General features: G+C 38.9%; 1 protein-coding gene across 2 annotated transcripts in view; it reads left to right on the top strand.

The window, feature by feature from the left end:
- RAPGEF5 (Rap guanine nucleotide exchange factor 5) overlaps nucleotides 1-26,434 on the top strand; it is a 221,499-nt gene that overhangs the window by 36,224 nt on the left and 158,841 nt on the right. For both annotated transcript variants that reach the window (XM_058527007.1, XM_058526996.1), the window contains exons 2-6: nucleotides 1,577-1,627; nucleotides 3,345-3,451; nucleotides 8,134-8,255; nucleotides 9,730-9,898; nucleotides 24,504-24,570. In XM_058527007.1, coding sequence (XP_058382990.1) covers nucleotides 1,577-1,627; nucleotides 3,345-3,451; nucleotides 8,134-8,255; nucleotides 9,730-9,898; nucleotides 24,504-24,570 — 516 coding nt within the window. The remainder of the gene's footprint in view (nucleotides 1-1,576; nucleotides 1,628-3,344; nucleotides 3,452-8,133; nucleotides 8,256-9,729; nucleotides 9,899-24,503; nucleotides 24,571-26,434) is intronic.

The raw sequence follows: 26,434 nt of genomic DNA, 5'->3' as shown, positions 1-26,434 counted from the left end.
GGCCAATTGGGGGTGTCTATAGACTAGACCAGAGAGGTGGGGGATGTTTTATTTTAGTATATGGGAATTAAAAATGACTTGTCTATCTTATAAATTTCATTTTCTTTGAAGCCATTGCCAACCTTCAGCAGAGCATACAAATTGGCATTTCTGGGGAGTCCACATATTTCTTTCAGTTTAACTAGAAGATAAGTAGTATGAAAGCTGTGTGGAGTGAGGAAGAGGCAGAATAGGAATTTTGTTTTAGATTATAATTTGTTGGAAGGTTCAGATGCTGGAAAGTGATGACTGGCAGGGTGTTTTATAAATTTAGCAAATGGTTCTAAGAAGTGGAGGCTGCAGACTAAAAACTATGGGATCTCAAAAGACAGCAGGCCTTGGAACAGAAGTATAAAGAGCTCTTAAACATAGGTTGGAAGCTCAGTAAATGTTGGTTTCTCTGTTCTTTTTCCTATACTGCAATGGGAAATGATAATAGTTTTCTATTGTGCTTCAGCACATGTGGGTGATGGTGCTGCTTACTGGATTGTTAGGAAAAATCAGCTCCTACAATTCAAATCTTTCAGCAAATACTTAATTGGTATAGAGATGTAAATATCTATAAGTAAATGAATAGAAAAAGAAACAATTTTGGGCAAGGTTGTGTGCTAGATGCTGTGAAAGCAAAGCAGTATGTAAAGCTGCCAGCACTCCCTCAAAGAGCTTGTGGATTAGTTGGGCGAATCCCACATAGAAAGACAGCCCACAGTGCAGGGCACCCAGGAGCTGCCACATGAATAGTACAAAACCAAAAAGCTCCAAAGAGGGACAAACCCCAGTGGACTAGGGTAGGTGGGAGGAGCCTCACCCAGGAGGTGACTGCACAAACCTGGACTTCAAAGTCTGGTGGGATTCAGGGAACTATCAGGGAAGTCGAAAGGCTCTCTAATGAGAATAGTCTGAGCAGAGGCATGTATGAGTGGAGATCTTGCTGAGTCAAAGAAGCCATTTAGGGAGGTAAAAGGAGAATACTAGACATCTGCTGGAGGCACACTGTGGTGGGCGCAGACGGGCAGGTGGGGCATTTGGATTGACTCATGTAAGCAATAAGAGACCCACTGTTAAGTCCAGGGGGCGATTTAGGGACATCTATTTAGTTGAGGTTTGCAGGATGGCCTGAGGTTTTGGAGGGAAATCCACTGAGAAGCTGAAGCAGCAGTTCAGGCGTCTAGTGAAGAAAGCCTGAGTTAGATTGGTGAAGGTAGAAATGCAAAGGAAAGGAGAAATGGGATCAAAACCACATCAGAGTAAAGTGACAAGTACAAAAACATCCCAGTCTTTTTATTGCACTTTTTAAGTTGTACTCTCTAGATTGGGAGCTATTCAAATGGAATATCCTATCCCATTGGAAGGAATGTTGACCAGATACTTGCACTGAATAAGGACGTTAACCTTCTGTGACCCATGACTTGAGATTTAAGCACATTTTTTGGCATGGACAACTACTGGCCCTGCCACTGTTACATATATTGCGCCCTGATGGTACAAAGATTTCTGTTTGGTTCTAATTTTTCCCCATTTCTTTCTTTTAAAATAGACTCTGTCAAGAAGAATTTCTAATCCATACCTTGAACATACTCCTTCTCAGGTATGATTCTTTTCTCTCCTACTGTGTTTTTGGAAACAGTGATTCACAAATCCTGCTGTTGAATTCTCTAGTTACAGCTATTGCCTTTGCTCCTGGTCACACCATCGCCTTCACCTGGAGATGACAATGCCACAGGTGTTTGAAATGCTCTGATCATTGTCCATGGTGCCAGATGTTCACTAGATAGGACAAAAATTTTTCCCTTCTTCCAAGTCCTTTACGTGAATGCATTATCAATATGGCAGAGTTAGTACATAATATAAATATTTTCAATTTGCGTATTGATAGAAACTGTATTTTAAAAACAGTGAATATTTTACATTGAAAACTGTGTAAAAAGGGATTGTTTGTGTTTGTAGTTATCTAATAGTAGAATATCCCCATATGCTCATTAAAAAAAGATGAGGATGCCTTTGTTGTGTTGTGTTAAAGAATCATTTGACAAAGAGTTGCATTTTTTAGAATAACAAGACACTGAGCTTTGTGAGGGCAGGGACCTTATTGGCGTTGTTCACTACTGTATCCCCTGCATCTAGAATGGGGCTTGATAGCTGCTCATTGAATGTTTTCTGAATGGTTGAGTGAATGAACATTGATACCATGTCAGGACTAATCAAGGGTCAGCTGACTCATACCTCTTTTATGGTAATACTTTCTGTCATCTGACTTGTTGAAGTTTTGTGTGTTTTTTGCCTAATTTTAACATCTTAAAAACAAATCATGTCCTGCCCTTCTCACTTTCTCATCAGGTTGTTTTTAGGAGGTGATAACAGGAAAATTAAAAAAGTACAAGGATGAGGTTGGAGTGTTCCCTGTCAAATTATAGTCAATATATTATCAATTTGTTTGCTTTGAGAGAAGATATGAAATATTTTGTAGGTGCAAAAAGAGTTCGTCAAGAAACAGGAAAACAGATATAAGCACACACCCCCAATATATGTTAATTTTCACGAGACTTCCCTTATGAAGACAGTTCATTTTCATTTAACTTCCTTTGTGGAGCAGCACTGTGTTGTGGAGGGAGGTGCCAATTATAGAGAAAACAGGTAATATATAAAGTAGGACATAGACCTCTCTAGATCCAAGGAATACCCTCCTTCATCCTCCCAAAATCGGAGATGCATATGGGCGAATTAGAGGATTAAAAAAAGTTAAATGAAAATTTTGTCTGCTAGACAGAATCGTGAAGTGGATGAAACCAGAATGCTTGGAATTAACTATGAACTCTGCAGTTGAATGAAGCTTAAAAGCAAAGAAGACAGCAGCCGCTCTCAGATTGTGTCATGTTGCAAGATGCTCACTAGATAGGAAAAAATTATTTTCCCATCTTTCAAGACCTTTACATGAATGCATTATCAATATGACAGAGTTAATATATAGTAATATAAATATTTTTCAATTTTCTGTATTGTTAGAAACATTGTATTTTTAAAAACAGATATTTTACCCTGAAAACTTTGTGTAAAAGGAGATTATTATAATTAAATCAATTTAACATTTGGAAAATAGTTATTATAGCTTAATAGCATAAGTAGACCAATAGCAAAAATTAAATAAAATAGGTAGTTGTAGGTCTGTAGCTACATAGGCTAAAATATAAGTGTATTAAGCTGAGCGAGTTGGTCATGATCTTTTATATGTAGTATGCTGTCAGCAGCTCACACATTGTCACATTCTTGTTCTAAATTTACAGTGAATGTTTGCCTTTTCCATTTAGATTTATGGAGAGAATTCTTCTTGTGCAGGAAGAGCATTGAGAAATATTATTATCGTTCAGGCAGCTGACCTGATAAAGGACAGAGTGAACCTCAAGGGATTTTACAGGTAACGCAGTTTTCTAACACCTTGTCAAAAATTCTTCTTGAGAAAAAATCTGAAAATGTGTTAAAATCATAACCTTGATCACAGAGAGATGGGCTATAGCAGTAGTAGGAGAGTTTGTTTAACAGTCTATTTGGGATACTGGTGGTGACTTTTCTTTTAGTTAAACTTAGCCAAATGTTGGACAGTTAGACTCCTGGTTCTGAAGGTAGAGTATGGAATCCCCATCTGCAAAGGTGGATGGGTTCCTAACAGAGTTTCTGCTCTGCTTCCTCTGAGATGTGATAATTTATAATGTTTTTATTGGGCATGTGCTATACTAGGACTTCAATAAATATAGGTCCCCTCTTCAGGGACTTTATCAAGCCTCTGCAAGGACTCTTGAGGTCAATGGGAGAGGGAACTTCTGCTCTAACTCACCAGATGAGAGTAAGCCACCTCCTTGGGTGCTGCAAAGAGGGGAGGGGCAGGTTGGCATGGGGATGGCACTTCTCTGCCTTGGCTCGTGAATAGGGTGGAGGTATTAGAGTAGATGGGTGGGCTAATGGTCAATTTTAAAGTATAGCTGGACCAGGAAAACAGTCACTTAGAGAGTTTGGAACACATTTTCATTTCATGGAATTATTTAAAGAAAAAATAAAAGTGAATTATCAGCTTTTTGTTTTGCCAAGTAAAGGTATTAAACCACACCAAACAATACCAAAAGAAAAATACAAAAATAAAACAAAAAGAGAAAATACTACTGTCATTTATTATCATTATTCTTTCTTACAGAAATGAGGTTGCAATAACATAAAGAATAGGAAGAGTACTCAGAATAAATGACACCAAAAAAGTAAGAAAGATTCTCAGAATAAAGGACATTTCTTTAGGTTCACTAAATTTAGCTTTATCACAAACTCATAATATTCCACTTTTTTTCCATTTGCCACAGATGGGAAAGATTTCAACATGGCCTGGATTTGGGGGATAGTGGTTCCCAACCTATTTATGTAAGAAGACCCCCTTTTTATTGAGGCATAATTTACATACAGTAAAATGCACAAATCTTAAGGGTACAGCTTGATGAATTTTTAATTTTTACACACTGCTATGTAACTATGATCCACATCAAGATATAGAGGGTTTTTTACACCCCAGATAATTCCTTCATCCACTTCCTAGTTAGTAACTATCCCATGCCACCAACTTCTAATCAAAAACTTGGCAGAATCTGTATTCTTAGGCACCATTGAGTAACTATATAGTGAGGGTGGGAGAACTACAATGAATTAACACTTTAAAATCCCATATATAATTAATCACATCGGTATTTACATAGGTTTTGAAAAATATGACATAGGTTAGACATGATCTATTCTGTTCACAAACAACGCTTTTGTGTATATGGACTCGTGCACCTCTTAAAAGCTCCAAGATCACCCCACTCCCCTTTTCTCTTAAGGAATTCATAGCCCAAGGTCTGACAACCACTAGATTAGAGCTCAGGCCAAGGAGATATGACAGGCAGGAAGAGGGGCTGTGGTGATGGTTGGACTATTTCTCACAGAGCCTTTTTTTTTTTTTTAATGATATTAATTTTGGACACATCTGATTTTTTCCCTGTTTTTTTTTTTGTGTGTGTGTGTGTGAGGAAGATCAGCCCTGAGCTAACATCCAATGCCAATCTTCCTCTTTTTGTTGAGGAAGATTGGCCCTGGGCTAACATCCGTGCCCATCTTTCTCTACTTTATGTGGGACACGGCCACAGCATCGCTTGACAAGCAGTGCGTCGGTGCGTGCCTGGGATCCGAACCTGCAAACCCTTGGGCCGCCGAAGTGGAGTGCATGCACTTAACCACTGTGCCACTGGGCTGGCCCCTTTTTCCTGTTTTTTAAACTAAAAACTGTATGTTTAAGTCTTTGGGTCTAGTTGTGAGCAAGCTCATAGCATTCATTTTAGCTACCACATAAGGTATGTGAAATATCTGTCATTGTTCTCAGTTTTATTTTTTCATGTGGTTCCCATGGATATAGGTTGAAAAGAGAATTGGGAGATGTACATTAATCAGGTTCATGGAAAAGAACCAATCCATCCAAGTTAGAACATATTTAGGGTTTAATGGAAATAGAATGGGGAGAGAACATGGGCTTTGCTATTTCAGATTCCCAATGGTTGGGCCAGAACCTCCTTTCTTTTGTAATCTAAGGACTGATGGATGTTCTAGGTTTAAAGACAAAGTGCTAATATGATGGCCCAGGGTGGATTATTTTCATATGTCTGGGAGTAAATTGAGGTAAAATTTTCCCCATGTACCACATGAGAATTACTTTCAAAACTGGCCTCTGAATACCATCACCCCATTTATATTTGAGATTAGGGTTCTGACTATACTACCATGAATTAATTGCTAAAAATGTAACCAGAGATGGAAGGAGGCCAAGAGAAATCAAATTTTCAACTCCAGAGATTGGTGAAATTAGCGTTTTGTTATAGCAATCACATTGGCCTTGTAGCTAATCACCTTCATAGCACAATGTTCCTACCTAGAATTGCAACTGTAGTTAGATCTACATGTATTCAGAACAGTTTCTGGATTCAGTACAAGACTGAAAATACTCTGGGAGAAGGAACTGCTGTCAATATTCAGATTGCTCCCTTCTGACCAGTTCTGTTTTCTTCCTCACTGCTCTCCCTAAATCCTATGGATTTAGGTATTTTAATAGGATTGTTGCAGACCTGGTCAGCAAGTTAGGGGAGTATGAGTTAAAAGCAGAGGCAGCTCACCTCATTATTAACTAATGTTTTCATGGCAGTGTTTTAGCATATTGACTCAGCCCTGCCCCCAAAACAGAGTGCACTCTTCCCAATGACAAGGTAGAGCTGGGGGTGTTGGGGCTTTATGGTCACCAGCATCACCTGGGCGCCACCCACCGATACTGCATGAGAATCTGCACATTAACAAGATCTCCCAGGTGACTCAAACATAATTTTGAGAAGCTCCAGTCTAAGAAACTTCTTGCCCATCACCTGTGAACAAACATATGCATCCATCTAGCCACCTTTGCAATTTGGCAGTTTATTTGTTTAGTAAATGTTTTGTTGTATCCTTCCATATTCTGGGTGATGTCAGACACAGAGCAGGTGGAGGAGCTGTATTGTTCCAGAATAAGAAATAAGATGATACAGTGTTTAACCCATGGGATAAAACTGCTTACAAGCCCAGCGATGCTGGCTAATTGACAGAAGTGTTGAGGAATTAATTAACTCTTTGAGCCTTTAACATGAAAGGTGTCCTATAGAATTAGAAGTTAATGTTGACTGGTCTAATTGCCTGTTTTGTTGTGATCTGTTCTCTTGTTTTGTTTCAAAAAACATCTATTTATTTGGCTATTAATCTTTCTAGTGTCTTAATACTAACCTGCAACTGAACATGTCTGATACTGCCTTAATTGCCTTAGAGTTATCTTTCAAGCAGTGACACTTTACCAAAAAAAGTGATACTTTATCCAAAGCTAGAATATTTGATCAAATATCTCAGCAGAAAAGTGTACTACCTTATTTTTCCTTCACTCTATGCCTCATGGCATATCTTCGTATTATTGGTTACTGTGTGATTTCTAGGTATTTGTGACTATGCCAATCACAAGAGATAGGCAATACTTTTCTGTTTTAGGAATACAAAAAAAATGTTGACATCTTTTGGTCCTTAAATACCAAATACAGAATAAAGATAGCCATTTACATGATACATATTTTTTTTAATAAAGCATTTTGGTGACATTTTCTCATAAGGGAGAGTGGGATTCAATGAAATTTCTGCAAATGAAAAAACATATTTCAGAGTGTTCTTCTTTTGGTTTTTCATCTGAGGCTGATAAAGATGGAAAAGTAGGCATGAAGAATCTGCTTGTAATGCCCAGATTGGGGTATTCTTCAAATATAGTTGTATATTTTAAGACAATTACGGAGAATATTTTTGTGTGTTCGGTTAGCGGAATCCATCACACACATCTGGGTTTATGAGTTTATGATCTAGGCTGCTTAGCTAGATTGCTTAGATTATATTAAAAAGATTAACAGTCAGATTTATTCTTTGAGACAAATTTTAGGGTTTAATCTCTGTTTGAAGGGTAGCAAACCAAACTCGATACCACTCACTGTGGTCCCAACTTTGGCCTTCTTGAAATTATTTTTATAGATAAAAATCCATGAATGGTTGAACCAAAGTTTATCATCACCAACTTGAGGTACTTATCTTACCAAGGCAAGATATAAAGCATTATCTTTATATAAAGGATTGCTAAATTTATTCCTTCATTTATTCAAATACGTATATTTTGAGAACTTGCTGTGTATCTGGACTGTTCTAATTGTTGGAGTTTAATAGGGAGTTATACATAGTCCCTGTTCTTGTGAAAATTATTCTTAGGTGAGGAAAGCAGATATTATTCATTTGGAAAGACGTACAATTACTAAATGTTAGGTGATTTGAAGAAAAAGTGTAAGAGGATATGATTCTAAGTTTCTCTAAGGAAGTGATATTTGAGCAGAAATCTGAAAGATGAATGAAGTACATGTCATTTATTCTTGAGTTGCTTGTTTAAGAAAGCAAACACATGAAAGGGATGGTATTAAATATCAATTTTTTGGCAGATGAGTGGCAACAATGTCTTTGTTTGTGAATGGCTTTGTTTTTGTCCAGGAGAAGCTGCGTTGGGTCAGAACTGGTAGACTGGCTTCTAGAACACTGTCCTTTTGTCCAATGTAGATCCATGGCCATAGGGGTCTGGCAGCTCCTACTGGATATGGGAATTATGTCATCAGGTTAGTATTACATGTTTGAAAGACACAAAATCATTATTTTATTAAGCTACCAGGCCAAAATGTACTTGATTTTCTAGAGGATGTTACAATCTAGATAGAAATTGTTTTTGCAGGTAAATATTTGCATTCTCTCTTATTATATAAATAAAAGTGACAAGTCATCTTATTTTTTTCTGTTTGACAGGTCATCTTTTGATATTTCTCACACCTTTTGTAAAAATAATAGGTTCTTGCTGATTCGTAGACTACTACCTATAAGAGTCTTTCCCTTATCCTCTCCCTTCTCTACTCAAAATGCTGCTCACAATTTTTTTTTAATCATTGACATCTTTAGTTGCTCTAAATGTGTCATTTATCTTGCTGTACTTAGAATAATCATCAGAAACTGGTTTTATGAGTGGAATGTGTATGCCATTTTAATTGACAAAGTAATCATGAGCAGTTAGAGATATGACCTATGAAAATTAGCTGTTTAAACAAAATAGAAAATTGATGTTAACTAGAAACTAAAATAGATGGTGGATATTTCTTTTCTTAGTTGAGCCCAGGGAATTGAAGAATTAGAAGGCAAGCAATCTAGGTTCTGTAGTTAGCTCCATCATGCAGGTGCTGGTTGGTGACTGGGAGGCTCTTTTTTCTACGGGTAATAAATATTGAGGGTCAGAGAACATAGCAAGGTTCAGAAAGGCATACCCCAAGTCCCATTGTGAAAGAGTGTTACAGATGGGGACGTGGGTGTAATCTTAGTGAGTTAATAATACCTAGTACCTGATAATCTTATTTAGAAAATCAGTTAACTACCTTTGATGAATGTTATTATCAGCTTGCTTGTGGGGTTCAGGTTTCTGGTTAGCAAAACATTTTGTATAAATGTTTTTTGGAAAAGTCTCCAGTTCTTGATTCCTTTTAAAACAGGGTCTCCCAACCTTGGTAGTGTTGGCATTTTGTTCCAGATATTCTTAGTTGTGTGGGGCTGTCTTGTACATTGTAGGATGTTTAGCAACATCCCTTTCTTCTGGTGTATCCCCTAGTTATGACAACCAAAAATGTCTCCACACATTACCAGTGTTACCTGGGGGGCACAGTTACCCCCAGTTGAGAACCACTGATCTAAACTTGCCTCGGTGTTGTATTTGTGTACCATTGAAGTACTTAAATGTCTTAGTTTGCTTTGAGATGCTAAAAAAGTTGCTCCCAACTCGTTTTGAATTGCTATAGATTTCACCTGTCTCTGAAGTAGAAAAGTTATAAAATGTGAATATGCTGGCAAAAGCTTCAAGTAATAAAAATATGTTGGTCAGTAAGTCCTTTCTAACGGGATTGTGAACATGAATGGACTTAAAATATATAATTATAGTCCTATCCCTGGCTTCTCCCTAATAATTAGTAGGGCTTTCAATTTATTCTTTGGTTTACGACTCTCTAAATAATACTTCAAAAAAAAACTGATCTACACCTTTTTCATTTCTAACAGTGGACCAGCATTTATACTTTCAAGATACCTATGTTTTCTACCAGTTTTCATCTGATGAATGTAGCTACTTGTACTGTGAATTTGAAAGAGAAGAAGAATGGCAAAATGGTGTCAAACTCTTACTGCAACTTGTGCCTCTCATTCCTGCTAGAGCTGGCATCTGTGAACTGTAAGTAGATGCTATTTTGTTTCATTGTAAAATTATTCTCCCTTAGAGAACATTTACTGTGTCTAAGGACTATGCTCTGCTCTTTAAGATCACCATCTCCTCTAAGAGGTAGTTGTTCTGTTCCCGTTTCTCAGATACCGGTTCAGGAAGGTAAAATAAATTGCTGAAAATTAAAAAACCAGCTAGTAAATGACTGAGCTGGTATTCAAATCCCGGAAGTCCGTGCCTCGCCAGCTGCACCATGCTGCTTCTAATTTAATCGTTGCTATGAGTAGATGATCTAAATTAGGAATAAACATGATTTAGCTTAAGTTGGAATAAAATAATAACACATCTTATCCACTATCCAAGTTGTGACTTTCCTAAGAAAGAGCTCAACAGACATTTCTGAAAATAATCTAGAAGCAACATTTGGCAAATTAAAACACGTGAATCATTGTCACATGAAGATACTGAATCACTGTATGATTAAAACAAATTAAAATAATTTGTTGGAGAAGATTTTGGAACAGGACTTGAGTCATGACGTGGTGATTCTGACATGCCTTTGTTTATCCACAGCATTAATGACATGCTTATTTCAGTATGATGAATTGCAGATTAAAAATTTTAGGTATTAATTTTTACATATTCAGTTTTCAGAATATGTTCCCATGCTGTTGACTCTTTCAGTTCTGTGAAATTAGCAGGGCAAGTGGTATTATCCTCATTTCATGGGTAAGAAAGTAGATTAAGGGAGAAACACCTACAATCGTAAGAAAGAAAGTTGCTCTTGTTAAAAAAATGACAGTTAATACTGAACAGTTAATACAGGCTTTTAGAGAAGAAGTGTGTCAGAATATTAATGAGACACTGTGGTAATAGAAAGGTTGATTGTAGAGAACACATTTTATGTCAGAAACTATGCTAAATGCTTTATATTCATTATTTCATCTTCAGAATGTTCCAACTATTATCTCTATCTTTTAAGTGAGGAAACTGAGGCACAGATGTCAGGTAACCTGTCCAAGGTCACAGAAGTGGTGAGTGGAGTGTTAGAGTTTGAATGCACGTCTGTATGGTTCTAATGCACATGGTTTTAACACCTGCTAGAGTGTGTTCCCAGGAGTTATGGGGGTCATTCCAGCTTCCCCTTCTGAGAAGTTATAAACAGAAGCTATAAAAATGTTAGACTGACTCTGAAATGGTTGTGAATTTACACCTCTCATTATAGAGGCTCTTGCAGTGCTAAAGCAAAATTCAAATATAATTCATCACTCAATTAGTCTAAGTATGAAAAATGTTCTTTAGTGTAATACGCTTTTAATATAGGTCAGAAGTTTCCTGAGAAAAGTCAAGGAGCGTTTCAATAAACTTGAACAAGCTTTCTAAGAAGGAGTGGTTTGCTTTTTAAGCTGGAGGCGGCTGTGACTTGCTTTGACTCTGTGGGACTGGCATTCTCCAGCAGCCCTTAACCGTTTCCTGTCCTGAATGCAAGATGGAAGCGTGTGCAATCCCATGGGCTTCCCCAGATTAATGTGGGCATAAGGGCAACTAAAATAAACTTGCAAGCAGTCTTCATGATTTAGTTCCAATTCTTTCTCCCTCACTTAGAAAGCGGATTGGAATGCCAGTGAGTGAGATTACCTTGTTATAGGGAAGCCCTGTGTCTGCTCTAAGTTCTAAAAATGAAATTGAAAACTTTGAGTCTTAATATTCATTCTAGATTACTTGTCGTCTTTTGTCACACTGATCAGTGAACACAAATGTCATGCCCCTGGAGTTGAGAATCACTGTAGCATGCCTCGTTTATCAGCAAATTTTTTTCTGTCAGTATGAACACGTGCATTTGGGCTTGGTAACTCCTCTGGGAAAATTGTCATTGGGGAGCTTTGGATCTGTCTGTCCCATACTATAAGCGCAAAATATAAAAAGATAAAATTACTGAACCACTGCAAGTTTTTTCTAGAGAGAGAAATATATATTTTTTTTCTCCACTAGAGTTAAAAACAAACTTCTAAGCTATGGTAGAATGTTTTTTGTTTTGTTTTTTTTTTTGAGGAATATCAGCCCTGAGCTAACATCCATGCCAATCCTCCTCTTTTTGCTGAGGAAGACCGGCCCTGAGCTAATATCTATTGCCAATCCTCCTCCTTTTTTTCCCTTTTTCTCCCCAAAGCCCCAGTAGATAGCTGTATGTCATAGTTGCACATCCTTCTAGTTGCTGTATGTGGGACACGACCTCAGCATGGCCAGACAAGTGGTGCGTTGGTGCGCCCCTGGGATCCGAAACCTGGGCCACCAGTAGCGGAGCACACGCACTTAACTGCTAAGCCACGGGGCCAACCCCTGGTAGAATGTTTTTGGCGAAATTTTGGAAAGCCAAGGTTTAGGTTATCCAGCCTTGGAATAAACTATGGTTAGAGAAAAGATGCCTAGGGACATTGTCTTCTTTCCACCGTTGTCACGGCCCTTCTTGTGGTTGATGCGGATGATCCCATCATAACTTCTGCTCTACCTGGTGCTCACCGTTCATTCTAGCCCCATCCCGCACCCGTTTATTTCCTCATGCCCGTGTGATGCTCTGCTCTTTCCTCTGTCTCTTTCCTGTTCTAGTCAAATTCTACCCACCCCTCAAGGGGGAGCCCAAGCCCTATGTTGACCACAAAACTTCCATGATGTCTCCAGTCCACGTCATTCTTACTTTTAGTAACTTACTGCTCTTGCTGTTGGCCTCAAAATTTTTTTCCATTCTTCTGTCATTCTTAGTCCTATGTTATCCTTTATATTATGTTGTTCATTCATTTTTATCCCTTCTACTGAAATGCCCTCTAAAGTGCTCTTGATTCGTTAACTTAGGTTGTCCTCTCATGAGCTGAAAACCCAGTCCTGTGGTCCTTTTAATAATCTTTTTGATGTTTGAAGGCTATTAAGGTCTGCCTATGAGGTTCTCCATTAGGCACCTCTAATTTGCTGTCTTCTCTCTAAATCTCTTTAAACTTATGAGGAAACCACTTAGTGTCTCTATATAAATGCAATTCTGTACAAATGCATTTTTAAAAAGAAAAAAAGTGGATTTTTTTTTGCATTTAAGAAAGAATGTTTAAAGCAGGAAGAGAAATAGAGCTGCTGCAGGTTTCTAGGCTAATTTGAGGAAACAAAATTCCTGTTCTATGCAAATAACTTTTATATTGAAACTGAGTAGGTAATGTGAAAGAAGTGAGTGAATCAGTTGTCAAGGGTACTATCTCTGGGGGTTAAAAATAAGTCATGGTATCTCATTCAAACTGAAAGCCAAATCAAGTTATCCAGAATGTACTTTTTCCTAACTCTTTTTTGTGGATGGGGAGTGGTTAGGAATGCTGAAGAAACATTAGAGGGAAAGGCAGCCTAATAATTCCTTGAGGACTAGTAAGAAGTTTCTCTCTAACACTGGCTTGTTTGAGAATTCAGGCTGTGAGGAAGCTTGATTATTTCTTTCAACCACCATTACAGCAGCTCCCAGCTTGCCAGGGGTAGGGGGGTAGTGCTCTGAATAGACTGAGTCTATGAACCTTGAATACATAAAACCATATTCTGCCAATTATAGGGCAGTTAACATTTATGCTATTATTAAAAGAGTTGTAGAGGATTGCTAAAATTTAACTTACACTACTCTCAGACATGTAAAGGAACATGTAGCTTCTTTGTTTTTCTCTCAGCAGTCTATTGTTTGTTGTCCACATGAGCCTCCATCCTACTAGATAGCCAGGAAGAAGGAAAAGAAGCCCCATAATTTTAGTCTAATCCAGTAAAATTATTCTAATAAAGTAACTTTAAAAGTCTCTTTAGTTAGCTAAAATAAAAATAAGTTTAGCATGTTTTGATAAAAAGGCTTAGTCTCTCTGCACCCTCTCCCTGCTCCTCAGCCAGACAGCCTCTGGGTATATGATGAGTGGTGTGGGCCCCTTGACTCTGGCAGAGGAGGCTCTCCTGTCAGGGTGGACCCTTTCCCACCCTCCCTGTCTTGCCTAATGGATGGGCAGCCAGTTCCCTAGTGACTCCTGAAGTGAAACTGGGGTGTTCTGTTGCATCTGCTGTGGAGCCTGTGGCTGGTGTAAGTTGGGTCTGTCCCTCTCATCTTGATCAGTGCCTGGTGGTCCTGCCTGGCTGATGTGCCCTCCTGGATGCCTGCTGGCATTGCTGATGCTCCTGAGGTCTGTCTGTGGAAGCCACAGACATCCTATTCAGCCACTTGACCTCTGCTGAAACAGTTCCCTCTCGTTGCATCCCAACCTGACTTTTCTTGATTCTAACCTTTTTTTTTTGTTTTTTAAATATCATACTGCTCATTGTTATTGCTGTTATTGAGCGGTATACTTAATTGGCTGGTGTGCTGACATTCAGATTCCTCACTAAGCAACTCTAGGGGAAGCTCAGTCCAGTGTGTTAAGATGAATTTCTTAGCATTCATGATTGCATGCTCTAGAGAGAGAAGCAGAAGGGCACTTGTGTAGATGTCACAGTGTGTAGGGCATGAAGTTAGGAAGACTGGTGGCACAAGGCAGCTTGATGTGGCTGGAGCAGTGGGTCACAGCCAGAGGAAGTCAGACTTTGAGAAGGGTGGGGAGCAAGGGTCAGACTGATTGCAGGAGTCTGCAAATCCATAGGGAAGCCAAGCATTATTGTTACATTGAATAAAGAGAATGACTTACCTGTATATAGATGCTACTGAAATAAATAAAATCGTTTGTTACTTGAATTTACGGTAACATTTTTGTCATGTATTTGCTCAATCAACATGTACAGAGTTTATGGGTCTCTGATCTATTTCTATGTTAAAGGGGTTCCCCTGCTTAAAAAATGGAGAACGACTAGCTTAGTCACTTGGCCTAAGCTGCCCTGGCGGTGACAACAATAAAAACAATAACAGCAATTGTTAACTCTTACATAGCACTTGTCATATACAAGGCACTGTTCTGAGCATTTTACATATAATGACTTATTTAAGGCAACAGTTTGAAGTTACTGCTGTTCTGATTTTTCAGATGAGGGAACTAAAGCAAGGCAGGTTACCTAACTTGCCAGAGGGACAGGCTTCTATTCTTAGCAGCAACAATGTGAATTGAAGGCGGAAGGTGAAGTTGGAAATGACCTGTCAGTGGTTCTCAACTATGATGCTTTTAAGAAATAAAGAGGTATAATCTGAGATATACTGAATTAGGATGGGGATGGAGAATGAGACATGGATTCAGTATTTTTTGTAAAGTTCTAAAGGTGAGGCTAATGCACACCAAGGTTGAAATCTACTGTTCTATAAAGTTGCCCTTACAGAAAGAGCTCTGTTAAATGATAGGAAAGGTGAAAGTTAATTAAATCAAAGTCTCAAAATGCTATGTAAAGAAGCCAGATTAATATTAACGTGACATAAAGAATATCTTATCAAGCATGGTACCTCTCACCACTTGGCTGACACATCTGAAAATTCCATATATGTAGCTTCCTAAGCATTTATATCTGGAAGGGATTTCCTAGATAATTGAATTTGCTCCTCTTAATTCTTAGGTGAGGAAAAGGGGCAGAGAGCAGAGGGTCTGGGAAAAGACAACCACTTGTCACCAACACTCTACTGAGTGACTTACTCAACAGGCATTTACTGTTCATCAGGTTTGTATAAAGTACTTTGCTTGGCTCTGTGAGGAATATGACAATATGCAAATAATATAAGGCCTTGTATAAGGCCAGCATTATTATGACAAAGTTCAGAAAAAGAAAACAGACCAATATAACTCATGAATGTAAACACAAAAATCTTTCTCAACAAATACTAGTAAATCGAATCCAGCAGTATATAAAAATGATAATACATCATGAAAAAGGGGAGTTGATCCCAGGAATACAAGGCTGGTTCAACATTCAAAAGTCAGTCAATGTAATTCACCATATTCACAGTCTAAAAAAGAAACTGTATGATAAACTCCATAAATACAGAAAAAGCTTTTGAGAAAATTCAATATCCATTCATGATAAAAATTCTCAAAGAAGTAGGACTATAATGGAACTTCTTCAATCTGATAAAACCTGTCTATAGCTTACATCATACTTAATAGTGAAAGACTGAATGCTTTCCCACTAAGGTTGGGAACAGGCTAATCCATCTCTTCTCTTCAACACTAGCCAGTGCAATAAGGCAAGAAAAAGAAATAAAAGGTATACAGATGAGAAGGAAAAAATAAAGCCATCTCTCCTTGCAGAAGACGTAATTATGTACCAAGAAAATCCTAAGGAATCTACAAAAAATTTATTAGAACTAATGAGTAGATTTAGCAAGGTCATTGCATACAAAGTCAATATACAAAATTTAACTATATTTCTATGTACTGGGGCAAAAAAAAAAAAACAATGAAATACTTTGGTATAAATCTAAGAAAATGTGTGCAAAAGCTGTGTGCCAAACACTTCAAAAGTCTAATGAAAAAAATCAAACGACTTAAATAAGTGGAGGATCTATCCATGTTCATGGATTGGAAGACTCAATATTGTTAAGATATTAATTCTCCCCAAAGTGACCTATTTTTTCAATGGCATTTGTCTCCTGATCTCTGTTGGCCTCACCATACATGCATAACAATAAAACCTACATTTGGAAACATTGACCTCTAAACAGGGAGTGTCCTGGAGCTCAGTCTTCAAACTTCTCTTCTTTTTCTACTCTCACTCTGGATGTGCCCTCACTCAGCTCCACAGTGATGACTCCCAAAATTCAGATCTCTGTTTCCCCTTAGCACCCTATATACAGTAGCACCACCACTAGCCACTCCCTGTCACCTCTGCTCCCTTTATTCTCCTTATGCTGCCTAACTTTTTCTTTTCCACCTGACATGTATAAGCAACATGAGAAATCCATTGACATCCTTAATTTCTGAAGTGGTGCTGAATTAACAGCTTCTCACTGGGGAGATCAACTTCAAGTGTGCCGTTCCTGTGTCCCAAACCTACCCTTTTTATTCTGGACTCTTCCTAATTAGATTCTCATTTTATGATCTTTGGAGAGGTGGAAATACTGTGTCAGTAACTAAACATTTTTTGAGTATTTTTCAAAAAATTTTTTCATGATGGATCTGGGCATAAGTTTTGTATTAGGATTGTAGGTGAAGAAAATTTCCATTTATTACCTTAAATTGTTTTTATAAAAATGCTATGAAATCAGCTGGTCTTAGTCTTTGTTATTATTCATCACTCCCTCTCCCAAGGAAACACTAAGTCCTCCAAAATTTCCATTGTTTACAGACAAGGCTTATTCCAGATGTGGGAAAAGATTGCTTATCTTTATGGGAGTACATCAATATTTAACAGTAGTATAGGAATTTTAACAAAAATTGAACTTTTAGGCCCGATTGTGCTAGCATTTGAAATGTACCTGTTTAATTAAACATTAAGCATTAATCCTCAAATCCTCAATATAAAATGTGCAAAAGAGGTATCAGTAATAACTAGTTTTATTCAATTTTACATGAATGTCTAACTATATACCCCAGATCCTTAATGAAACCCATCACATTCACAATTTACTACGGTTTGATAAATTTCCTCTATAAGCATAACTAGTAGCCTGATGCTATGAAAAATTATCTTCTCGTGAGAGGGTTGAACAGCTGTTTGTATTCATATATCAAAGATCTCAAGAAAAATCTAATTCTCATTCTTCTACCATCCTGCTGTTTCTTTTTGTCATAGGAATTTGCTGTGTTAAGCAAAACAGACGTGAGCAGAATATAGATATTATGGGAAAATATAGATGAGACAGTGCTTGAGTGTTAGATATGACACCTTTTTACCCTCCTGGGGTCAGTAGGTACTGGATGTGGTAGAGATTGAGTATGTGGTCCTTGAGGAGCATTCTTTTTTTGTGGTATCTAGCACTTGCTGGCAATGATTTCTTAGGAAGAAAAATTTTAAATCTAGATCAGGAAATATTTCTGAAAGAGAAAGTCCATGAATATTTTTCCTTGCTTAACAATCAGCAGGTATGGAATGGACTCTGGATTGTCAAGGAAAATGTAAATTGTGGCATTGTCGGCTAACTTACTGTCATTCCTTCTCAGCTTGTTGGAGGAAGAGCCCCTCCTTCTGCTCAAGACTCATCCTTATCCCTGGGCAGTGGGTCCTACCCCTCCTTAGAGACTTCCTATTCCTGCTGTCTCAGTTTTTCACTCTCTGTTAGCTGTTCTCCTTCAGCAAACAAATGGTTTTCTCAATCATAATAACAAGATATCAAACCTACCTTTAATTCTTCTAGTTACTTCTCTATCTATCTCGTTTGCTTTACAGCCAAAGTTCATGGCCCTCAGCCTAAAACCAAAACTCTTTAGCAGTAGCAGATGGAACCCTGACTTTATCTTTATCTATAGCTTTATCTCTTGCCATTTCCAACTTCCTTGTCCTGGTAATCCTGCTGCAGTTCCAGGACCACTCCTTATCCTTCAAAATCTCACCTTGGATATCGTTTCTTCTAAGATGCCTGTAACAACCACTGATCACGCTAAGTGGCTCGCACTTGTGTTGGCAGAGTATCTTAAAGATAGATTTTGCTAAACGTACTGGATATTATGATTTTTTTCATAAATTTGTGTGCTGTGCATCTCCTTTTTGTCATGGGATCATGTTTGAAAGATTCCTTTATAGTTTGTCTTGGTTCTGGTTTATTCCATGCCCTAAAATTTCAACATGGTAGTCTGAAGTCCATCCTAAAAACACTGGTTCCCTTGAGTCCCTCCAAACCTAACAGAGCAGGTCAATGTCACCCTGGCTGTGGCGGGGGGTGGGGGGTGGTGGGGAGAGGGGTTTGTGGTGGGAGGTAGTGGACAGGCTTGCCTGACATCCCCTAAGAACATGCTCTTTTCTGTCAGATTTCTGATTTGGAGACAGGTATGTTCCCCACCCTCATTAGGTCCCAGTCTAGAATATCTCTGTTTAGTGCAAAGATTGATGTGTACTATACATGCAAAAAGTACTCAGGACCTAATGAATAGCCCCCGGGATGGCAGTAATAGCATTTTACATGAAAGCTGACTTGAGGACATGTTTCATATTGTCAGGTTTATCTGTAGTGTGCAACATGTCTGTGCCCAGTATAGTGCTGGCTTAAGTGGACCTGGAAGGTTGTGAACGACACCTCAGCTGGGTTGGCCTGTGCCAATTATGCAGTCTCTATCTCTCAAACTACTTGACTCCAAATTTTGTCTGTTTTGTGATTGTTGGGATGCATTTAACACATGTTCCTGTAGGAACAATGTTACGTGTGGTGGTAGCTCTTGGAAGCCCACATATGCTATTCAATAGGGAGACATAGATAGATAGACAGAAAGACAGAACTAGTACATTTTTAAAGTTATATCAATATACAAAGGTAAAGTGATATTATTTGGATAACGTTTTTGTAAGAAAATGCTTCCAGCCTTCCACCATGGAATACCAGGAAACCTCTTCCACTTTTGAAAAGGAGGTAAGATTTTTCCAACTCCAGGATGATATTGGTTGCTCCTGGATCTTGAGGCACAAATGTTTTGGTCAAAACCTGACTAAGGAGTGTGGGTTCTATCTCTTGTATAGACAAGTTGTGGCAAGCATTATTTTTAAAAACCTCGTTGGAATAATCTTGAACCCATTATGCTAATTCATATTAAGGAATTCTCTCTAAAAGAATTCTGGGAACCTCTGCAGGGATTCCAGTTAAATCCAGGTTGCTAGAGATTATACTGGGCCTGACTGGTATAAAATGGATTTCATTGCCCAGATCACAGCTCCTGTGTGCTGACTCCTAAAGCTCTTTATTGGAACTCAACCATGTTGGACTGAGAGTTTGTGTTGGGAGATCTCCTCAGGTGGGAAACTTCCTGCTGATTTTCTTTTCTGTTGCATTATGAATGGTGTAAATGACTGTCAAATGATTGTCTAGGTTGGAAACTGTCACTAAGTCTGTACTATTATTTCTTAGGGCAAGATGAGGAGGTGGAGGTGATGATTGTATTGCTGTTATTTTATTTAAGAGATTTTCAAAGTTACCAGCTTTTGGTGTTAGATGTAAGAAGGTCATTCTTGTTAGATTTTAGTGACAAGAAGGTCCTTGAAAGGAAGACCTGCTGCAGGAGACTGGGAGAATGCTGGGGGCTAAAGGGAATAGTTCTTGAGTATAAGCAGGGTCTTTTAGCTGAAATGACTACAGATAACAAGCTAATACCTTGTGCAGTGGGAATCCTAGGATGGTGGTTCATAGCAGAGCATTCCTTGAAGTTTAAGGTACTCAGTTAATTTATTCAATGAATGTTTATTGAATGCCTGTTCTGTACTAGGTTGTGTTGTAAGTGTTGGGAATGTAACCATGAAGAAAACAGACAGAAATCTTACTCCCATGGAGCCTCCAGTCTAGTAGTAGGGACAGATGATTTATGTTGGTTAAAGGTAGAAAACTTTATGAAGATAAAGCAGGAAATGAGGGATATGGATATGGGTCAGGAAAGACCTCTCCAAGAAGTTGATAGAGACTTGAAGGACGTGAGGAAAAGGCAATGTGAGTATCTGGGGGAGATACTCTAGGCTGAGAGGAGGGACAGCCAGTGCAAAGGCCCAAGGCAGAAGCATTAAAGGCAAAGCACATGTGGCTGGAGCTGAGTGAGACAGCAAGAGGTGTCAGCCACTGTAAAGACTTCAGCTTTATACTGAGGGAGATGGGGAGTCATTTGAGGATTTTTGGGTAGAAGAGGGACATGATCTAACTTACATGTTAACAAGACCACTCTGGCTCCTGGGTCTAGGCAAAATTTTGTGGCTGGGACCACAGTGGTGGTAGTAGACGTGGTGAGATGTGGTCAAATAGGAGATATACCTTGAAGGTCGAGTCAGTAGGATTTCAGGATGGATACAATGTGGGGTGTGTGTGGGTGTGTATGTGGGGAGGTGGGATTCAAGAATGGCTTCCAGCTGGAAGGATGGAGTTGCCATTAATTAAGATGGGGAAGACTGTAGGGACGGCAGGGTTTTTTTTGTTTGTTTTTTTCAGTCGGGGCTGGGTAAAATGATAATGTGTCTAGTTTGATGGTTAGAGAGACAAGGGCAGAGGATCACAGGCTTTTGCCATTCCTGTGTCCTCACAATGACACCCTTAGATACTGCAGACCTCTCGGACTTATAAAGACGTCTGCCCGCAGCACTAGGAGTTGGCACTTTTCCATGGCTAATTACTAGGTCAGGCCTGGGCTGTTGGCAAGCAGAGACATTGAGAAGCAGCCATGGGAATTACTAGACAGTGCCTTTTGGGAGCTTCCTGCTAGCACAAACCCTCAGGGATGGGTCTTCCTTCCTGGAGTCACTCCTTTTCTCTTCTCTTTCTGTCCTCTGTCCCTTGTCACTGCCATTACCTGCTGATTCCCGCCAGGTTTCTCTGTTTCCCTTCTCTCACCACTGACAAACCACACTCAGAGCTTCTCTCTTCCTCTCTTGTTCACTGAGCAGCACAGCCCCCTTTAGTAGTAATGGGAAAATGTGCAAGTATTACAATTGATTCTTTTCTTTATTCTCCCTTGCCATATCTGTTTCATTGTCTATTTTGATCTGATAGTGAGAACTTGGTCTTCAGTGGATTGCACTGATGTGTATTTACATTCCTAAATAATCAGAATTAAACTACATTTTGTATAATACATTTGCTAGGGAACGAGTAGCATTTCTGGGCGTTTTGGCATCGAGCTGGGGAGGGCCGCAGTGCTGAGGGAGGAAGGAGAGTGGTGAGGTGTTATCCTGCTCTCTTCCTTCCGCCTGTTCAGACTCTTCCACTGTTTGCCTGTTATCACCAGTCCTGCTCCCAAGACCCTCCTTTACACCAGGTGAGATGCAGGTGCCTGCTGGTGCAGGGGGCAATGGGGCACATTAGCAGGAAGGGAAGAGTATTTCTGAGTTGTAGAGCTTTCAGTAGGCAGTGGGATAATCCCTGAAGATTTGGAGTCTGAAGAATAGCAGGACCAGATGTGGGTTTTAGAAAGATAATCCCGGTCGGAGATTGGGTACAAGAGGGGAAGCCAGAGACAAAGAAGTTGGTTAGAAGGTAGTAAAAATAATTTGCGAAGGTGAGGGCCTTGACTGTCAATGAGGCTTGTGGGGAGGCACTGAAGGAAAGCAGAACTTGAGGAAGAGAAGTAAGAGGATCTGGTGACTGGCAAAGGTGGGAGTGCAGGAGGGAGGGAATGGCCACAGGGTGACCATGAAGCTGAGAGGCGCTAGTAGAAACTGAGGGCAGGAGGCAAGAGGAGTAAGTTATGTTGACTTCAGGGAGCCTATAAGTTCCCCACGTGGGGAGCCGGCCCAGTGGCGCAAGCAGTTAAGTGCGCGCGCTCCACTGTGGGGGCCCGGGGTTCGCCGGCTTCGGACCCGGACATGCCTCGACGCACTGCTTGGCAAGCCATGCTGTGGCGGCGCCCCATAAAAAGTGGGGGAAGATAGGCACAGATGTTAGCCCAGGGCCAGTCTTCCTCAGCAAAAAGAGGAGGATTGGCAGATGTTAGCTCAGGGCCGATCTTCCTCACAAAAAAAAAAAAAGAAGATCCCCACGTGGGTGAAAATAAAGTTCCTGGAATTGCCAGCTAGAGCCACTTTGGAGGCAGGTGGAAGAACAAGGCAAGCTCAGGGGAGATTCAGGGGCTGGAGAAAGACTTGGGAATTCTGGGCATAAATCATGGTGACTGAGGTGATAAAAATGGGATATGGGCTTCGGGACAGCTCTCGGGAGATCTTCGCTCTGTCTCTCTTACGCATATTTCTTTTAGAAACGTGTCTGCCAAGGCATGTTTTGTTGTGGAAGAATGATGAAAGATAGTTTTGCTTCTGAACAGGGACTAAATTATTTGTCACTAAACCAGCAATGGCTCAGCCATTACTCATGAAATAGCCATTATCAGTCACATACGCAAGGGCTTCCTTTGGAATTTTGAGTTCCTTTCAGCAGTTTGTTGAAAACACATTCATGACAGAATCTGTGCGAGTGCAAAATACCTCATGCCCATTAACTAATCCTTCAGGCATCTGCCGGGGTCTGAGAAACATGAGACAGCGTGACCAGCCCACGCTTCACTACAGACAGACAGAGGGGCGAAGCCCTTGCTTGGTGCTCTTGCATCTAGTGCGTTTGGCTCTTAATTTCCCGTCAGATCTGTTCGGTCACCTTGGCTTAATTATATAAACCCGATTTGGTGGCTATAAAGGCTTGCAAATCTTTTCTCAGTATAACTTCATATGTATGGAAACCTTGTGAATAGATAATTGTAGTAATAAAGCTCGTTGTTTGAAATATTCGTTATCAAAGTAACTTCCTTTTTTGGGAATACGGTTAAGTTATAATGCTCAGTTCCCACTATTTTTATTGGGCAGATAATTAGCTAACATTTCAAACAGTTTGCTGCACAAGTAATTAAGTTATTTGACATCGAACATCGGCATTGCTTCATACCTGTATCATGTAATTCTTGTAAAGGCAGTAGTTCATAATTCATTGCTCTGATTTAAAGGATGTGGCCTTTTTTCTGTAAAAGGGTTTAATAACATTTACAGAACCGGGAGCCAATGCCAGAATTGATCTGACTAGCTTTTCCATTCTTAAAGAGCTGCTGCTTAGCTCTCCTATGAGCCGGGGGAAGCCTTCATGCCCTGGAAGGCTAGCGCTCCAGCTGGCCCACTGCAGTTACCAAGATTGAAATCAATCATTGAACTGCCATTCTGACAACGCTGCTCTGCAGGGCAATTACCACCAATCCCTCCAAGTCCACAAGGTGTTGAAAGGGATTGCTGTGGAAATAGATCTAGGAGACAATTATATATATTCAATTGCCATTAGTTAGTTTATTTTCTTTGCCCAAACCAGGAAAAAAAATTGTTTTATAAGATTTGTTTTAGGAAGTAGATAATTTTATATGTTAGTTATGCATTTGTGTGGTGAGAATTTTTCATAAATTACATTAGAAAGGTGATCTTCCTAAACAGACAAACTGATCTTATACTGTGTAAAATGTTATGTCCCTCTTTAGTTACATAACATATGCGTCATTTTCTTGGCTTCTTAACTGGGCTGCGGTCTCTTAAAAAAGAGCAAAGTGCTGCTTCTGCTATTGTATTCCACATAATTCCTATCACAATATTAGGCCTATAATAGACGATTTCATAATAAATCTGTTTTGGCTGAAACTCAAATGTAGTGGAAAATTCTTGTTTCATATTTTCAAAATCTGTATTTCGTTTAGACTTAGAGGGAATTTCAGTACTTAACCACCTTATATTCATACCTACTTATGCTTTGTACATGCCCATATTTGTAAATCTGGTGTGTCAGGATTCTTCTGTGATATCATTAGGAGAACAATACTTGATCCTCAGAATTTAACTGGTATATCGTAAAGAGGTTCTTGCTAATTGATTTTGAAGGAACAGTTGGGCTGCAACAGAGTTGTGTTCCCCTGACATTATTGACACCAGGTTTTTTGCTTGCATTCTTTCACTAATGTATTAAATAATAATGCCATTATTTGCCATGTATTCCCCATAACTTGGTAGATAAATTTGCGCAACCAAAGCTGAAGGGTAATTTGTTTCTTGTTTTTCAAAGGTCTCATCAAAAAATGGAAGACTCTGAAGAAAGCAGTGATGAAATTCTTGCTCGCCTGACATCTGCGGTAAGGCCATGCAATTTCCTTGCCTAGGGGTGCAGAAATAATGAGGCCAAGGTCTTTGAAGGGAGACAATTTGGGTATGGTATAGAGAGAAACTTGCCCTGTGGCTGCTCATCGTTGTGGGAGGCCCAAATCAAGGCAAAAGAAGACAATGGCATTGACTTGCTAAACTTGATGCAACCTCTCCTGCAAAATTATAGATATTCATGGTGGGAAGTTCCTGGAAACTTAGTGGAGGTATAGTATCTGATTTTTTAAATACAGTATGACTTCACGTATGAAAAGTTGTGACCTGCTGCACAAAGGATAAAAGACTGTATGTTTCATTAGGGGAAAAAAAAAAAAAAAAATTACCTCAGCCAACAAAAGTCCAGGTCATTGGTTTTTAATGTACTAGATTGCAACATTTTCATAGTGTTTTGTAAAGCCACTAATCAGAGTTGGTAATTGACTTGGTGGTTAAAGAAAAGCTCATACTTTCTTCCTAAAAAAGGCTGGCCATGGTTGCTAATCATTGAACTCCAGTTTTTGACAGGATCTACCAGTCCTATCTCAAAAAACCCTTTCCATTGGCTTAGCTTTCTGGAAACTTTTCTAGCCTCCTCAAAGGTTCTTTACTTCTGCTTTAACTGCATTATTAAAATGATAAATGCTGAAAATCATGCTGGATTGGGTTATGAGTGTGGATGAAGCTGATCTTTCACAGAGTTTTGTATACTAGGTCTTGGCCACAGCTTGGAAATTAAAAGCTCCCTTTTCTACTCCTCTGGAAAGTAGCTTAGAAAAGTAATTTTTTTTTTTACAATGTCATAAACCAATGTTACTGCAATAAACAAAAAATTAAAAAAAAAAAAAAAAGAAAAGTAATTTTTGACTAAATGCAGAACTGGTGTATTTTTACACTAGTGGTGTAAAACTTCACATGAAATGGAAACTTGACAGCATGTTAAGAAAAAATATTTAGCATGACTTTGGAGGTTTATTTTTTTTTTAATTAAATTTTTTTTATTGAGATATAATGACATATAGTATATTAGCTTCAGGTGTACAACACAATGATTCAATATTTGTGTATATTGTGAAATGATCACCACAATGTCTAGTTAACATCTGTCAGCATACTTAGTTATGGAATTTTTTTCTTGTGATGTGAACTTCTAAGATTTGTTTTCTTAGCAGCTTTTAAATATGCATTACAGTATTATTAACTATAGTTGCCACACTGTACAGTACCTCCCCATAACTTATTTATTTTATAGCTGGAAGTTTGTACCTTTTGACTCCCTTTACCCATTTCGCCCATCCCTAAACCCCTGCCTCTGGCAACCACCAGTCTGTTCTCTGTGTCTATGAGCTTAATTTTTTTTTTATTCCACATATAAGTGAGAGCATATGGTATTGTCTTTCTCTTTCTTTTTTCACTTAGCATAATGTTCTCAAGATTCATCCATTTTGTCACAAATGGCAAAATTTCATTCTTTTTAATGGCTGAATAATTTCCCTGTGTGTGTGTGTGTGTGTGTGTGTGTGTATCACATTTTCTTTATCCATTTATCCGTTGATGGACACTTAGGTTGTTTCCATATCTTGGCTATTGTAAATAACACTACAATGAACATGGAGTGTGTGTATCTTTTTGAGTTGTGTTTTCATTTTCTTCAGATAAATACTCAGAAATGGAATTGCTGCATCATATGGTAGTTCTATTTTTAATTTTTTGAGGAACCTCCATACTGTTTTCCATAGTGGATGCATCAATTTACATTCCCACCAACAGTGCCCAATGGTTTCCTTTCTCCACATTCTCTCCAACACTAATTATTTCTTGTCTTTTTGATAATAGCCTTTCTAACAGCTGTGAGGTGAT

This window comes from Diceros bicornis, chromosome 3, assembly GCF_020826845.1.
Source record: "Diceros bicornis minor isolate mBicDic1 chromosome 3, mDicBic1.mat.cur, whole genome shotgun sequence".
Classification (NCBI taxonomy): Eukaryota; Metazoa; Chordata; class Mammalia; order Perissodactyla; family Rhinocerotidae; genus Diceros; species Diceros bicornis.
The sequence above is the reverse complement of the archived record's forward strand: the minus strand, read 5'-3'. Positions and strand labels throughout refer to the sequence as shown.